This window comes from Macaca thibetana, chromosome 14 (assembly GCF_024542745.1).
Source record: "Macaca thibetana thibetana isolate TM-01 chromosome 14, ASM2454274v1, whole genome shotgun sequence".
Lineage (NCBI taxonomy): Eukaryota > Metazoa > Chordata > Mammalia > Primates > Cercopithecidae > Macaca > Macaca thibetana.
The window spans coordinates 95,121,792-95,137,176 of record NC_065591.1 but is presented as its reverse complement, the minus strand read 5'-3'; the positions used below and the strand labels follow the sequence as shown (position 1 = coordinate 95,137,176).

The window sequence follows — 15,385 nt, the reverse complement described above, 5'->3', positions numbered from 1 at the left end:
TGCTATGATTTTTTTTTTTAATCTAGAACAGCCTATAATAGGTTAGTTAATTAAAGTCATAACATTTTAAAGTATAGTTGTCTCTGTGGTTCTTAAAATTAAGAACATGATCCTCAATCTAAAATTCTATATTCAACTAAATTATGATGCAAGAGTAAGAAGAAAATAGAGACATTTCCAAACATAAGAGACGTTCGGTGCCATAACTAAGATGATGTTATAACCAACACCAAAGAGAAGTTGTGAAAATCAACAACTTCAAAACTAAAACGTGCTTTTAAAATTTTTAATATTTGTTAAACTTACTTTCTTCATACTGCTATCAGACCAACCCTCCATCCACAACACCTGGCATTTCTTATGCAAAGCTGGATTACTCTCACAGTTTATCATGAAGTTTGAATTTGCAGAATCCATTATCAAGACAATATGCAAGTTTTGCTGAATTCCTAAGAAATATATAAAAAATTATATTCATGGCAAATTACAAGAATAATAATAGAATCAGGCAATCTATATGTGGTCCGGGTTAAAGAGATCAAAATTTTCTCAAATGAAATAGTAGGAGCTGTTTTTAAAAATAAGCACAATATAAAACAATATTATGGTATGATTTTCATTTTAGTTAAAAGAACACTTATAAATTTGTATATGTGCATGTTAAGAAAAAAGACTCGGAAAAATGTCCATGAAAAATGTAAGTGTCATAATGTCTGGGTGGTGTGATTATTGCCTCATTTTTCACTTATTTCAATTTTGGATTTCTACACTGCAAATAAAACTGTTTCTATATGAATGAAAGGCTAGTTTTTTAAAACTATGAAGTCTGGCACAATCTAAATAGTTCAATAGCTCTTTAAGACAGGAGGTACTAAAGTGGCAATAATTTCACCACATGAAACGAAGGAGGCAAGGTAAATATTCCAAAGAACATTACCATACTTTCGTCATTCCTGTTTGCTAAAATTTTGCTAAGGTATTGATATGGTTTGGCTCTATGTCCCTGCCCCAATCTCATTTTGTAGCTCCCATAATCCCCACATGTTGTGGGAGGAACCTGGTGGGAGATGACTGAATCATGGAGGGGGGCAGGTCTTTCCCATGCTGTTCTCATGATAGTGAATGGCTCTCATGAGACCTCGTGGTTTTAAAAACGGGAGTTTCTCTGCACAAGCCCTCTCTTTGCCTGCTGCCATCCATGTAAGATATGACTTGCTCCTCCTTGCCTTCCACCGTGATTGTGACACCTCACCAGCCATGTAGAACTGTGCGTCCAATAAACCCCTTTCTTTTGTAAATTGCCCAGTGTCAGGTAAGTCTTTATTAGTAGTGTAAAAACAGACTAATATAGGTGTTTTTATTATAGGCTAGCCTATCAGTAGTTATGTGTTACTTTCTAAAAACTCCAGAAAAAAGAAAAAGGTATAAAGTATCAAATGAACCCAAGATTTAAGATACTTTTGCAATCTAATGAGAAAATAAGGCAAATTAAATGGTATATATTTCATATGAACCAGTTTGATGTGACTAATGAATTCTATGTCACTTACTATATGTGAAGTAATTGAAGACTGGTCCGAAAAAACCATCTTGTGAAGCTTGATCTTTAAGTGGTAACAGCAAAGGCTCCAATTCTTCAAGAGTATAGAGTCCAGGAACTTCACCTACAGAAAAATATTAGACTAATTCAAAACATTTTAATAAATAATACTTTTTCAATTTTTATATTTAAAAATCTGCTCTTATTCAATCTTTCTTTCCAAAAATATACAAATCTTATTACCTCTATGTGACTCACAAATCTTTATCTATAGCCTTCATTTGATAAAATTCAAACACCTAAGCAAACCACTCAAAATAGTCATAATCTAGCCATCTGTCTACCTTTACAGGTTATTTTTCCATCTTCCTCCATAAGACCTTGTATTCTAGCCTCAATAAACTTGTGTTCCATAAATATAACAAAATATTCTGTCCTCTTGGAATGTATACCTATGGTCATCCTCTGCCCCTTATCTTCCCAGTAAGTTTTTATCCTTCAAGATGCTACTTCCCTAACTGTTAAGCCCATGAACCTTTTTTGACTACCCATTAGCTAATTAAACACTCTTTCTCTTTCACATACTATTCAAGCATATCACTTTTTAGCACTTATCACATCATTTAATAATGAATTACTTCCTTCTCATCTCCAATTAGACTCTAACTTTCTAAGGACAAATATTTGATAATGTTCAACATTTAACCTTAGAATATTCTTACCTAGGTATCTAGAACAAAAATATGTTTTACATAAATGAATGAATGAACAGATGAACTTGTACTAGAAATCAGAAGAACTGGTCCGTGGCCTGCTTCTATGCATGCCAAATCATGACGATGAATAGAATGATGAAAGGCAAATCAAAGTTGATTAAGACTACAACTTTAGGCCGGGCGCGGTGGCTCAAGCCTGTAATCCCAGCACTTCGGGAGGCCGAGACGGGCGGATCACGAGGTCAGGAGATCGAGACCATCCTGGCTAACATGGTGAAACCCCGTCTCTACTAAAAAAATACAAAAAAACTAGCCAGGCGTGGTGGCGGGCGCCTGTAGTCCCAGCTACTCGGGAGGCTGAGGCAGGAGAATGGCGTAAACCCGGGAGGTGGAGCTTGCAGTGAGCTGAGATCCGGCCACTGTACTCCAGCCTGGGCGACAGAGCGAGACTCCGTCTCAAAAAAAAAAAAAAAAAAAAAAAAAAAAAAAAAAGACTACAACTTTAGTCTTAGAGACAGATTTAAAGATAGATGGCGTGGAGCACATCCTGTTCACTTCTACAAATTATAATAGTATTTAAAACTTGGCCCTGCATATAAGAGGCATTTAATAAATATTTGTTAAGCCAGTAGGTTTACAATTCACAAGAAACTGTAACATTAAGTGAAAAGTCCTTTGCTACATATCCAAAGTAACGTATTCAAATAGGGCCCATCAGTCTGATCCCTACTTTTCTTGAGGTTCAACTAAGAGGCACCAGACCACTCCCACCCCACAAGCTTGTGCATACTTGAACACATGCACACATAAATCTGCATGATATGTTTTTCTTTAAATTTTAGACATACCAAGATATTTTTGATTCCTTAAATTTAGCAAACAATGCCAACTCTACCTATATATTATATACATTAGGAAATAAGAATTTGAAATAGAAAAAAGACACAAAGCCTACTGAAGACTTCCTCTGAAAATAAAATGCCAAAATCTGACTTGTCATTTTTACCATTATATTTTGATCATAAAGGCCAATTTGTTCTAAAATAATGATTATTGGGTTAGTGCTTATCCGAATGTTTGCTTTCAAAAAGAAAAAAGTAAAAAAAAAGATCTGTGTTTCTGGTCTCTTGTCAGCCAAAACGAACAATGTCTCCATCTAGTGACAGCTGAAGCGATATGCAGGAATGCGCTCCTTCAATATCAAAAGATGTTCATTAAAACGTCCACGAACGCTGTAAGTCCACTCAAGTACTTACCACTTTCACTAAGCCATTATCCCTCAACTCTTTCATAGAAATGGATCTACCACTTGTCTAATCAGAGCATCCTGGTCTGTATTTCTCATCTGGGCACTAATATTTAGATATCACATATTATAAACTAAATGTTTTCTTTAACCAAAGCTGTTAAATTCTGAAGAAAATTTCTCCTCAGAGCAGTAGCATGATACAAAGCAAGTATTTATGAAAAACTGAGTTGAAAATGAGTTCATATAACTTTGTCCTTTGATCCCACAGTGATACCGCCCATACGACTGAAACTAGTTTTTAAGGTTTATTTTGTACTTCAATAACAAAACACTCTTGATCCAGGTTTAAAACTAAGCTACTTCCTCCCAATCACTGACAGTGATTACTCATAGAAAGATTCTAACAAATTTAATAAATTCTTAAAAAAAAAAAAAAAGGAAGAAATACAGGAATTCACAAGTATCCTCCCCAGGAAAACACCAAAAAGGTCAGGTAACACCACAGACAACAGGAGAGTACCACAGTTTGCTGCGGACAGAGCCACAGCAGAAGAGTAGCAACAGTTCTTAGTTCAGGTTGCAGGGACTCAATTAGGGAGTCACAATAGCCAAATGATACTCCCACCCCACCCCAGAGATTTTAATTTAATGGGCTTAGGGTAGTAGCAAAGAATTTGTTTTTAGTTGTTGTTGTTGTTTTTAATTATCCAAGTGATTCTATGTGCAATTAGGGGTGAGAAATGCTGAGGAATATAAATGGACAGTGCTTCATGTTATATCTCAGAGGAAAAACAAGACTTTAAACCATAGAAATCTTGAAAACAAAACAATAAATATCTCTACAATCCACAGAATTCCAGATACATAGAGAGCCCACTTAGCCATAAATTTCTAGAGAGTATTTGTATTAAGATAGTCCTCTTTCAAGTGGTATTTTTCTATTATATAGATGCATACTTAAAGTACTTATAAGTTCCTTTTTTTCTTACAAATAATTTTAATTTCTTCTTTTAAAAAACAAGATTACTGGCTCACACCTGTAATCCCAGCACTTTGGGAGGCCAAGGCAGGAGGATCGCCTGAAGTCAGGAGTTCCAGACCAGCCTGGCCAACATGGTGAAACCCTGACCCTACTAAAATTACAAAAGTTTGCCGGGTGTGGTGGTGCATGTCTGTAATCCCAGCTACTCAAGTGGCTGAGGCAGGAGTATCACTTGAACCTGGGAGGGGGAGGTTGCAGTGAGCCGAGATCGTGTCACTGCACTCCAGCCTGGCGACAGAGCAAGACTCTGTCTCTAAATAAATAAATAAATAAATAAATAATATTACTTATTACTTGATTTGTAATATCCAACTGAAGAAGGAGAATGTGCATTTTTCCAGGTTAATGAATGCAGCTATATTCCAGACACATGAAATGGGGGCACTAATGTGTAGAATTATGTGGAATTTCATATATCTGGAGTATACGTATATTCATATATCCATACTAAGGCCATACTATTATATAGTTATACAACCATGCCACTACTGATAGGAAGGTTCTATCAAATGTTTGTGATAATAAATTATACTACCTATTTTCTTGCATACTAGTTCTTTCATTTCTGTGGGTTAAATTCCTACAGATAATAGAATGGTACATCAAAGAGTATGGCACAGCTTTTAATAAGTCCTAGCTGATAATTCTCCCAAAGGTTATACCAAATAATAACCCAGCAAAAGTATATGTAAGAGTCAATTTTTCTGAATATTCACCAATACTCTAACAATTTTTATGTCTTAAATTATTGATTTTATAAAAATGGAGTCTCTCAATTTTCCTGCCATGAGCATGTTTAACACCATGTCTCCTAAGTAAGAACTATGCCAAACGTTCTCCAAAACAAAGTAAATTTTGCACAAGATAATTTTACTTGGATAATTTTTATGCCATTATTTTCATTTTCTTTGAAAAGAAACTAGTCACTTGCCAGAGGATAAAAGGCTATTGATCATCTCCAAAAACGTAGGATGTACAAACTGGTAATCCTCAAGAAGTAAAACTACCTGTTGTGCTTCAATTCCTGCAAGATGCAGCACCTGCAAAATAAGAAAATACTTTTTAGCGCCCTTTACGTATTTTTGGTGCAGTTAAAAATTAACATTTTGTATGTAAAGTATGCCAGTATCGTGTGTTTATTTATTCATTTATTTCTATTTCAGTAATTAAAAATCAAACTTTAGCCATATAATTTGGAAAGTAAATCCAACCCCTAAGCAAATACTAATTATTTTACAAACAAGTAGATCATTTTTATCTCTACCCACACATTTCCTGTGTAAATGCCATCCTTCTGTTTATCATTCATGTCTGTCTAACATCCCACAACCTGGAGTATCTGGGTCCTAGAAATTCTAATAGTATTCTCTTTCCTGTCTATAGATAAAAATATGATTTTCTAATAATCATGGAAAAAATAATCTAAATTAAAATAAAGACTATGTTGTATAACAGAGAATTAAAGGTCTTTAAAGATGTTTAGAATAATAACCAATGTAATTTAAAACCAAATAAAGCAAAAGAGAGTGGGCAACTCACATGTTTGAGATCATTTTTGAACTGCTTCAGTTCATATCCTCTGGAAATCTTTGGAGAAAACAGGACCGCTCCATGCATGTGACTGACTAAAGAAGTGATGGTCCGACGACCTACACCACTGCGTCCTGCTAATAGAAGTGAACCTCCAGGGAAACTCAGCACTCTATCTATCCTAGACATATACTCCAAGACTTCGTGGAAGAGTAAAATGTCTAAATTCTGGTTATCTCGTCCATAATGAATAAGACCCTTTGAAAAAAATCAGAATATTTTATAGTTAACGTAAGCCCTAACTACAAAATACAAATATTACTTATCTAGGTTAAAATATTATATTTTTGATACATTCAAGAAAAAAGGTGAAGTGACTACATATCATCTCACACTCAATATTTTATACATCCAGCAATCCTGGATAAATAAATTGGCACTCTCTAAGGAAAAACTCACGTCAAACAAGTTCAAGGGTCCGTGAAAATCAGTTAGTTTTGGTCACTACTACACTAGTAAAAAGCAGCATGAGATAGCAGGTTAATTATAGAACTTTAAAATTGCTCAAATTTTATTAGTTGTTATGAATCAGTGTGCGTAGACCATGAAAAAAATCCCCACACTCTAGAAACCTAGTGCCTAAAAAATCTTTTGTGAATGTTTGTTCTTTCGCATTGCTTGGGAATGAATCAAAAGCTAACACAGGTACCATACTCTGCCAGGGACCACCTGATAAAGTGCAGGAAGGGAGAAAGGAAAATTAGACTTTACATGCTTAACAACTTTCAATGCTTCAAAACTTTGCAACATCCATTCCAGGCGAATCAGTTTACCAGATCATGAAAAAACGTTTCCTGATATAAAATCCACACTAACATTCAATATAAATATTAATTTTTAAAGCAATCATTTGCAATACTGTTTCTTCTTCTTGATTATAACTAAACTTTAAAAGAGAAAGAAACTCTCTAGGATAGTGCTACTCAAAGTTTCAGTGGACCAGCAGCATCAACATCATCTGGGAGCCTGTTAGACATCTGGACTGTCTGGGTCACCTAGTGAATCTGACACTTAAGAGGATGAGACCCAGGAATCTGCATATTTTCTAATCTCTACATGACTCTAATGCTCTCTAAAGTTTGACAACTACTGCTCCAGAGTAATTTCCTGATTAACATTAAACCTCATTAATACTTCCAACATACCTTTGCCCAAAATGTATCTTAGCAATTTTACACATATCTATGTAAGTACATGTGCATCTCGTTACACCTGCCATGATGGACTAGATTTCAAAAGATAAGAACCAGCTTTGCCTGTTCTACAATCTATCATATTCATGCCCTCAAAATCTTTATAATAAACATTTTTAAAAGACTATAATGACCAAATCCCAGTTCCAATTCATGATTCATATTATACCTTTTTAATAACATCCTTGAGATCAGTAGAGTTTAGTTTTCCAAGTGGTTTTCCATGTGGAGGTAATGGTTGTCCTGGGGCTGCCCTTGCTCCTGAATTATGCCGAGCTCCCCATGTAACATAGAAACTATCTGTAGAAATAAACGATATTTTTGTTTTATATGCATTACTCGTAATGAGACTTCAACAAATACATTGCTTACTAAACAATTTTTAAGTTAATTAATCCAAATAAGATCATCTCCAGAAGGGCAAAGGCAAAATACTTTAAAGGGTACATTGTCAGGTCAATAAAACCAGGTGAAATACAATGACTGAGTCAGGCAAGGTGGCCCACACCTATAATACCAGCACTTTCAGAGGCCAAGGCAGGAGGATCACTTCAGCCCAGGAGGTCAAGGCCAGCTTAGACAACATAGCAAGACTCCATCTCTATAAAAAATTTAAAAATTAGCCAGGTGTGGTGGCATGCACCTGTGGTCCCACCTACTTGGGAAGCTAAGGCAGGAGGATCACTTGAGCCCAGGAGTTTAAGGCTGCCATGGCCATGATTGCACCACTGCATGGGCAACAGAGTGAGATTTACCTCAAAAAAATAAATAAATAGAAAAGAAATACAAAGAACTTCAATTGCAATATCAAACTCTACCTGAAAAGAGATGGATGGCACCACGAGTCTATATTCTGTCCCCTCACTTCTTTCTCCTGAAATGAACTGGTTTCCTTCTACCTTTCTCCTACTACTCCCCGCTGTCTACTCTCAGTTTGTCCCATTTTCCTTCTTCTTCTTCAGAATCTATGTAAAATTTGTAAGTTAAAAATAGTTCACATAAAATTAGCAAATAAAACAATCTCAAAACTCTCCTTGAGAAAGGACATGGATGTATTAACACCAAAAAGAGCCCTAATGCTTAAAAAAAAACTAACCAAATTTTAATTAGAAAACAAAAATCTCCCAAACTTCCCTTAAATCCACCTATAGCAGGGTTCCTGTTACCATACAAGGAAAGTCTATTCACCATTCTATTGAACTTTTTCCTTCCCAACTCTTCTGGGAGACTGTTCCACCAACCATTCTTGTCACATGCTCGGTTCTACATCCCCCTAAAATAGCAACCTTACCTTCCCTAGACCCAACCTACTTCAGGTTCTCCCTACTTTCACCATCACATTTTTTACATTATTTTCTATCTGTACAGGCTACTACACTAAAACTCTTATTTGGGAACAATAATACAGTCACAATCTCTAAATCTAAACCTTCTTTGCAGTCATTATCCCAACATGACCTTTGTGCACCTCTTCTTTTGCACTTGCATCTATATAACCCTACTTATCACACCACAACTACCAGTCCTTTTCAGTTTTCTGCTTTATCCCTTCTATACTGATATTCCCTGGGGTCCAATTTCAGTCTTTTAATCTTTTAATTCTAAAAATTCTCCCCGAATCATTTAATCCTTTTTGACAGTTAAATTATCAACTATTTATACACCAAAAACTCACCTACTACTTATCTTTAGGCAAAAATCCTATGTTCTAGGCTAGTCCCATATTTCCAGTTGCTTAACAGACATATAATTCATGCATTCATTCACTAAATACTTACCTATTGAGTATCTGTTGTTTAAACAAAGTACTCTCTGCCTAAGTATTGCATAAGACAAACATGATTCCTACCCTCATAAATGATCAACTCTATGTAGATTTCCAAAAGACATGAAAAAAGATTGCAAACATTCAAGCACATGTACAAAACTGAACTATTATCCTCACATCTCATCATTTCTCACTTGGACTATTGCAGTAGCCTCTTACCTTGTATCCCTGCTATAAGTTTCTGCCCCCTCAAGTACATCTTCACTAGTACTAGGGTAACACATACAAAAACAAAACCTGATTGTGCCACACCACCGCAATATCACATATAGCTTTCCACTTCCTAAAACAAAACACCAAACTCCTAATGACGGCCCTCTACAATCTGGCTTCACTGATTGCTTGAATCTTCTACCTCTCTCTGCACTATATACTCTAGTTTTCTTAAGCCTCTGTTTCTTTGCACATTGCTTTTCCCTTGTCTGGAATATCCTTCACTTACTATATTCATCCTTTAAAACACAATTTGAGCACTTACAATTGTTTTAACAAATTTAAACCTTAGGTATAGGTTAGGTATAAATCTAACATAACATGTATAATACTTGAATGCTAAAAACTACACAACACTGATGAAAGAAAGCAAAGATCTAAATAAATAGAGGGATTAGATAAATGGAGAAAATGGGAAGACTCAACAGAGAAAAGATGTCAATTCTCCCCAAACCAATATACAGATTTAAGCAATTCCTATCAGAATCTCAGCAACATTGTTTATACATTCATAAAATATTATTCTAAAATCTATATGAAAAGACAAAGAAACAGAAATATCTAAAACAATTTTGAGAAAGAAGTCTAAAGTTAAAGGAATCAGTCTAAACCAGTTTCACAACTTATATAGTAGCTAATCAAGACAGTGTGGTACTGGCAGAAGGACAGATACATAAATCAATGGAGAATCCAGAAATAGACCCATGTTACCAATTTTTGACAAAACTGCAAAATCTATTCAGGCAGAAAGATAGCCTTCTCAACAAATGATGCTCGAGCAAATAAACATCCACAGGCAGAAAAATAAACCCTGACCTAAGTCTCATTCCCTATACAGAAATTGACTCACAATGGACCACTGACTCAAATGTAAAGCATAAAACTATAAACTTTTAGGGAAAACATAGGAGAAAATCTTCAGGATCTACAACTAGACAGACTCCTTAAACTTGACATCAACACACCCTTATGATGAAAAATGATAGGTTAGGCTTCACAAAATTATATAAAAACTTTTTATCTGTGAAAGACCCTGTTAAGGGGATGAAGAGACAAGCCTATTGAGAGGGAGAATACATTTGCAAACCATATATCCAATAAAGGACTGGTATCTCTAATATGTACATATTCTCAAAACTCAACAGTAACAAACCAATTGCCGGCTGCAGTGGCTCACGCCTATAATCCCAGCACTTTGGAAGGCCGAGGCAGGCGGATCATCTGAGGTCAGGAGTTCAAAACCAGCCTACCCAACATGATGAAACTGCATCTCCATTAAAAATACAAAATCTAGCTGGGCGAAGTTGTGCATGCCTGTAATCCCAGCTACTCAGGAGGCTGAGGCACAAGAGTCGCTTGAGCCCGGGAGGTGGAGTTTGCAGTGAGCAGAGGTGCACCACCGCACTCCAGCCTGGGAAACAGCGAGACTCTGCATCAAAAAAAAAAAAAAAAAATTTCTGATTAGAAAATGGATAAAAGACATGAAGACATTCTACCAAAGAGGACATACAGACAGCAAATATTACACAAAAAGACGTTCAACTTCACTAGCCATTAGCAAAATGCAAATTAAAGCCACCATGACATATATACGCTTACATGAATGGCTAAAATACAAAATAGTAACACCATCAAATGCTGGCAATGATGAGGAACAGTATCTCTATAAAAAACAGCCTCTTAGTTGCTTAAAAAACTGAGCATGCAAGTACCACACAATCCTGCAATTGCATTCCTGATCATTTATTCCAGAAAAACGAAAATCTATGTTCACACAACAACCTGTACAAGAATATTCATAGCAGCTTCATTCCTAATAGCCAAAAACTGAAAACAACCCAGATGTCTCTCAATAGATAAAGGGTTAAAGAAATGGTGGTGTATTCATATGACAGAATAAAAAGCAATAAAAAGAAATGAACTATCAAAACAAAACAATTGGCATGTATCTCCAGAGAAATAGGTTGAGTCAAGATAACTTTCTTGAAATCACAAAATTAAAGAAACAACAGATTAGTAGTTTCCAGGAGATAGGACAGAAGTGAGTTTGGCTACAAAAGGGTAACATTATAGATCCTGTGGTGATATAACTGTTCTGTATCTAAACTGTATTAATGTCAATATCCTGGCTGTGATGCTGTGCTATAATTTGGCCAGATATTACCATTGAGGGAAACCAGGTAAAAGGCAGATGTGTTCTCTCTGTATTAATATTTATAACTGCATGTGACTCTGTAATTATCTCAAAAATAAAAAATTGAATTTAAAAAATTTTACTCCCACTGCTTCAATTGACCAGCCTTAAAAAACGGTTCCAAGTAACTTCCTCAAAGCAGAATTATTCTCCACCTCTTCTAGAACCCTACTATCCAGCATTTATCTCAAACATATTCAGGAAAGTTATATTAATTATAAAACGTTCTATACTCCACTGTAATTATCATTTTAACCATCTACTTCCACAAACATTTGTGGTATCTAATCACACTAGCAATAGTTATCATTGTAAGCAAAGATTTTTATATCTGTTTCTGTCATTAGATTACAATCTTCTTAAGGATAAGAATGTAGCTAGTTTATTTTTACGCCTCCAAGATTAAATTTTTCTTAATAAGCTAATCTTTCAATATGTGAAAATCCTATATGACTAGATCTAACATATGTCAAACCTGTATTTTTTAAAAAGAAAACCCGACTGGTGTGGTGGCTTACACCTGTAATCCCAGTACTTTGGGAGACCAAGGTGGGCACATCACCTGAGGTTGGGAGTTCGAGACCAGCCTGACCAACATGGAGAAGCCCCATCTCTACTAAAAAATACACAAAATTAGTTGGGAATGGTGGCACATGCCTGTAATACCAGCTACTCAGGAGGCTGAGGCAGGAAAATCACTTGAACCCGGGAGGCGGAGGGTGCAGTGGGCTGAGATCGGGCTATTGCACTCCAGACTGGGCAACAAGAATGAAACTCTGTCTCAAAAAGAAGAAAAAAGAAAACCCTTCACTGAAGAGAAAAATACCAAAAAAAAAAAAAGACATATTTTATTTATTGAGTCTTACATAGGAGACTCTGAAAGATACTAATCTTTTCAGAGGATTCAGACACCGAATTAGGTGCCAATACTATCTTATGCCCAAAGGATTTGCCACTCTCTTTGCAAAAAGAGACACTACTGACTCAATTTTCAGACAGAGAAAGATGGCACCATTTAAGAACCTAAGCCTCTCCACACTAAGCCATGCAAGCTACAGCTCGTAATGACATAAACCATCACTCTAAGTCAAGCAAATTCTGAACTATTAATATGATCAGACTTCTCTCAGCATTTCATCCTTCTTGAAGTTTCTCTTGAACCCATTTCCTGATTCAAAAACTCAGGAGCACCTAGAAAAATTCCTTCTGTCAATTTAAACATCTTTCCCACCTTCAAAGTTCCCTTTAGGATAGGTACTCATGGATCTCAGACCAATATCAAATCTAGAAATGTACAATATACCAAATGTATACGTTGGTGCAGAAGTAACTGTGGTTTTGCCATTAAAAGTAATTGTATAAAATATATTTATTATATAAAATATTTTTGAAGCCTAGCTTTATCCTCTGAAAAACTAAGCACATTTTGTGGGCTGACAACAGTTTTATTAGGAAATATTTCCATATTGTAATCTTCTTTTAACAAAAGACCCTCTTCACAAGGATGACTTGCATATTACATACATTACTCCCACAGTAGTTTTCAAAATGCAAAGTGGTTATTAAACAGTAATCATTGCAAATGCAACACAGCAGCTTTGACTGAATGGTATTATGCTTTCTTTACAATAACAATAGATGAAGATAGTAACAAGCATATGTAAGTTCTACGCTAATGGCATTATAGGTAGTGACAGGAATAAGAATGGCCATTGCTCTTAGGCAAAAGGTCATTACAATCAAATATGAATTTTCCCAATGATCTTCAGGTTTTATATACATGTAACTGTTTTTCAAAAAAAAAAAAAACTTTTATTAAAATAATCTTGCATTGCCAACGTAAAACAGTATGGCCTGAACTCCTTTTTTCTAGGAAAAAAATTACTGCCATTATATTTTGTTTAAAACATGATTACTGAAATCCAGCAAAAAAGACTGAAGAGTACCTTATGGAAAAAATAATATTAAAATTATTCAAAATGTTTATTTGTTTAGACCTATAAAATCATGCTATGGGTAAGAAAAATATTTCTGAAATCCTTGTAACAGTTATATATTTGCATAAGCTCTATTACATTACCTGACATATTGTCTAATACGTCTGAGCCCCAATCTCCTTGAAACACTGATGTTAAAATGATGTCAAATAAATGAAGTTCCTTTGCACCAACAATTTTGTCACGAAATAAGCGCCGCGCTTCATATGCTACAATTTCTAACACATAATCTAGTGGATGGTTTGAGGATCCTAGAAAAGGCAAATTTTTATTTAATTGTAATATAATGATTTTTAAATAATCTGTTTAACATAATATTAGAAAGAAATAGCAGGCATCTACATACCGTAATTTTGGCATCAGATAAATGGAATAAAGGAAAAAAAGTTAAAATTCATTTTGTTAATTACTCGGTACATGTTTGTGATTACTTAAAGGTAACATTAAATACTATCATCTCTAGTTGTTCAATAAAAACAATTCCAGAAAGCATACTAAATACACTTTGCCTCAAATATAATGATTTCATTTTTCCCAAAAGGAAGTTTTAATAATGACAATCATATATAGTTTGGAAGAAGAAATATAATAATTTTAATAATAATATTTCTATTTAATAATATAATTTGTGATATAATACTCATTTATCTATTACAAATACAATCTACAGAATAAATGTGCATGCACACACACACACACACACACACAGATAAACACCAGCAAAACTCACCTCCTTCTAAATCATATCTAAATAAGCCAAGAACCCATTGGGTAAGAATGCAAGGAGTAAAGAAATAGTGACTATAATCATCAACTGTAAATTTGGCTCGCACCTGAAAAAGAAAATACAGTAAACAATCTTTCTACTGTCTTAAATATATAATCATGTTATAAATTTGTCAGTCTCCTTAGACTCAGAGGAATACTAATTTCTACCTGTAGATGGAACTGGATTTCAATATAATTGACTTCATTATCTTTATATTTTATACACTTAAAAACATTATTCTGGCCAGGCGCAGGGGCTCATGCCTGTAATCCCAGCACTTTCAGAGGCTGAGGCGGGCAGATCACGAGGTCAGGAATTCAAGACCAGCCTGGCCAAGATGGTGAAAGCCCGTCTCTACTAAAAATACAAAAATTGGCCAGGTGTGGTGGCACACGCTTGTAGTCGCAGCTACTCGGGAGGCTAAGGCAGAAGAATCACTTGAACCAAGGAGGTGGAGGTTGCAGTGAGCTGAGATCGTGCCACTGCACTCCAACCTGGGCAACAAAGCGAGACTTCGTCTCAAGAAAAAAAAAAAAAAAAAAACTATATATATATATATATATATACACACACACACACACACACACATATTCTAAGCAGGGTTCATAGGCTTCAACAGATGGCCATAAAAAAAAAAAAAAGACTAAAAAGCCCTGCTGAACATGAGAATTCAATAAAAACAAATCTAACCTTTAAATATGATGGTAGCAATTCCAAAGTACTCGCAGGTCTAGGTAAGACCCATTTTTTTAATGCTGGGAACCATTAAAACAATTTATGTTCAAGAAGTCACTGAACAAATCAAAGTATCTCTCTTCAATATACAACCAACCAGTAAAAAGCCTGTCCCTTCCTCTCTATGGACAGAGCCATTACTCTTATTCTGATCTTGATTACCTAACATCTTTATTTTTTTTAAAAAAAGGAATTTCTTGCTTTCAAACTTATCTATCCCCACTTCTACTCCAATATTATAAAAAGCATCTTCCATAAGCATGTCCATAACTTGTACATGCTATTCCCTTTATCTAAGAAGACATTCTTTCACCTCCAG

General features: G+C 35.2%; 1 protein-coding gene across 7 annotated transcripts in view; it reads right to left on the bottom strand.

Annotated features, from left to right (window-relative positions):
* DYNC2H1 (dynein cytoplasmic 2 heavy chain 1) overlaps positions 1-15,385 on the bottom strand; it is a 349,828-nt gene that overhangs the window by 260,000 nt on the left and 74,443 nt on the right. For 6 of the 7 annotated variants that reach the window (XM_050758863.1, XM_050758858.1, XM_050758861.1 and 3 more), the window contains exons 46-52: positions 14,293-14,395; positions 13,646-13,813; positions 7,500-7,630; positions 6,087-6,335; positions 5,479-5,587; positions 1,551-1,664; positions 307-449 (exon numbers count right to left, since the gene is read on the bottom strand). In XM_050758863.1, the coding sequence (XP_050614820.1) occupies positions 307-449; positions 1,551-1,664; positions 5,479-5,587; positions 6,087-6,335; positions 7,500-7,630; positions 13,646-13,813; positions 14,293-14,395 (1,017 nt within the window). The remainder of the gene's footprint in view (positions 1-306; positions 450-1,550; positions 1,665-5,478; positions 5,588-6,086; positions 6,336-7,499; positions 7,631-13,645; positions 13,814-14,292; positions 14,396-15,385) is intronic. The other variant, XM_050758860.1, reaches the window with a different exon arrangement.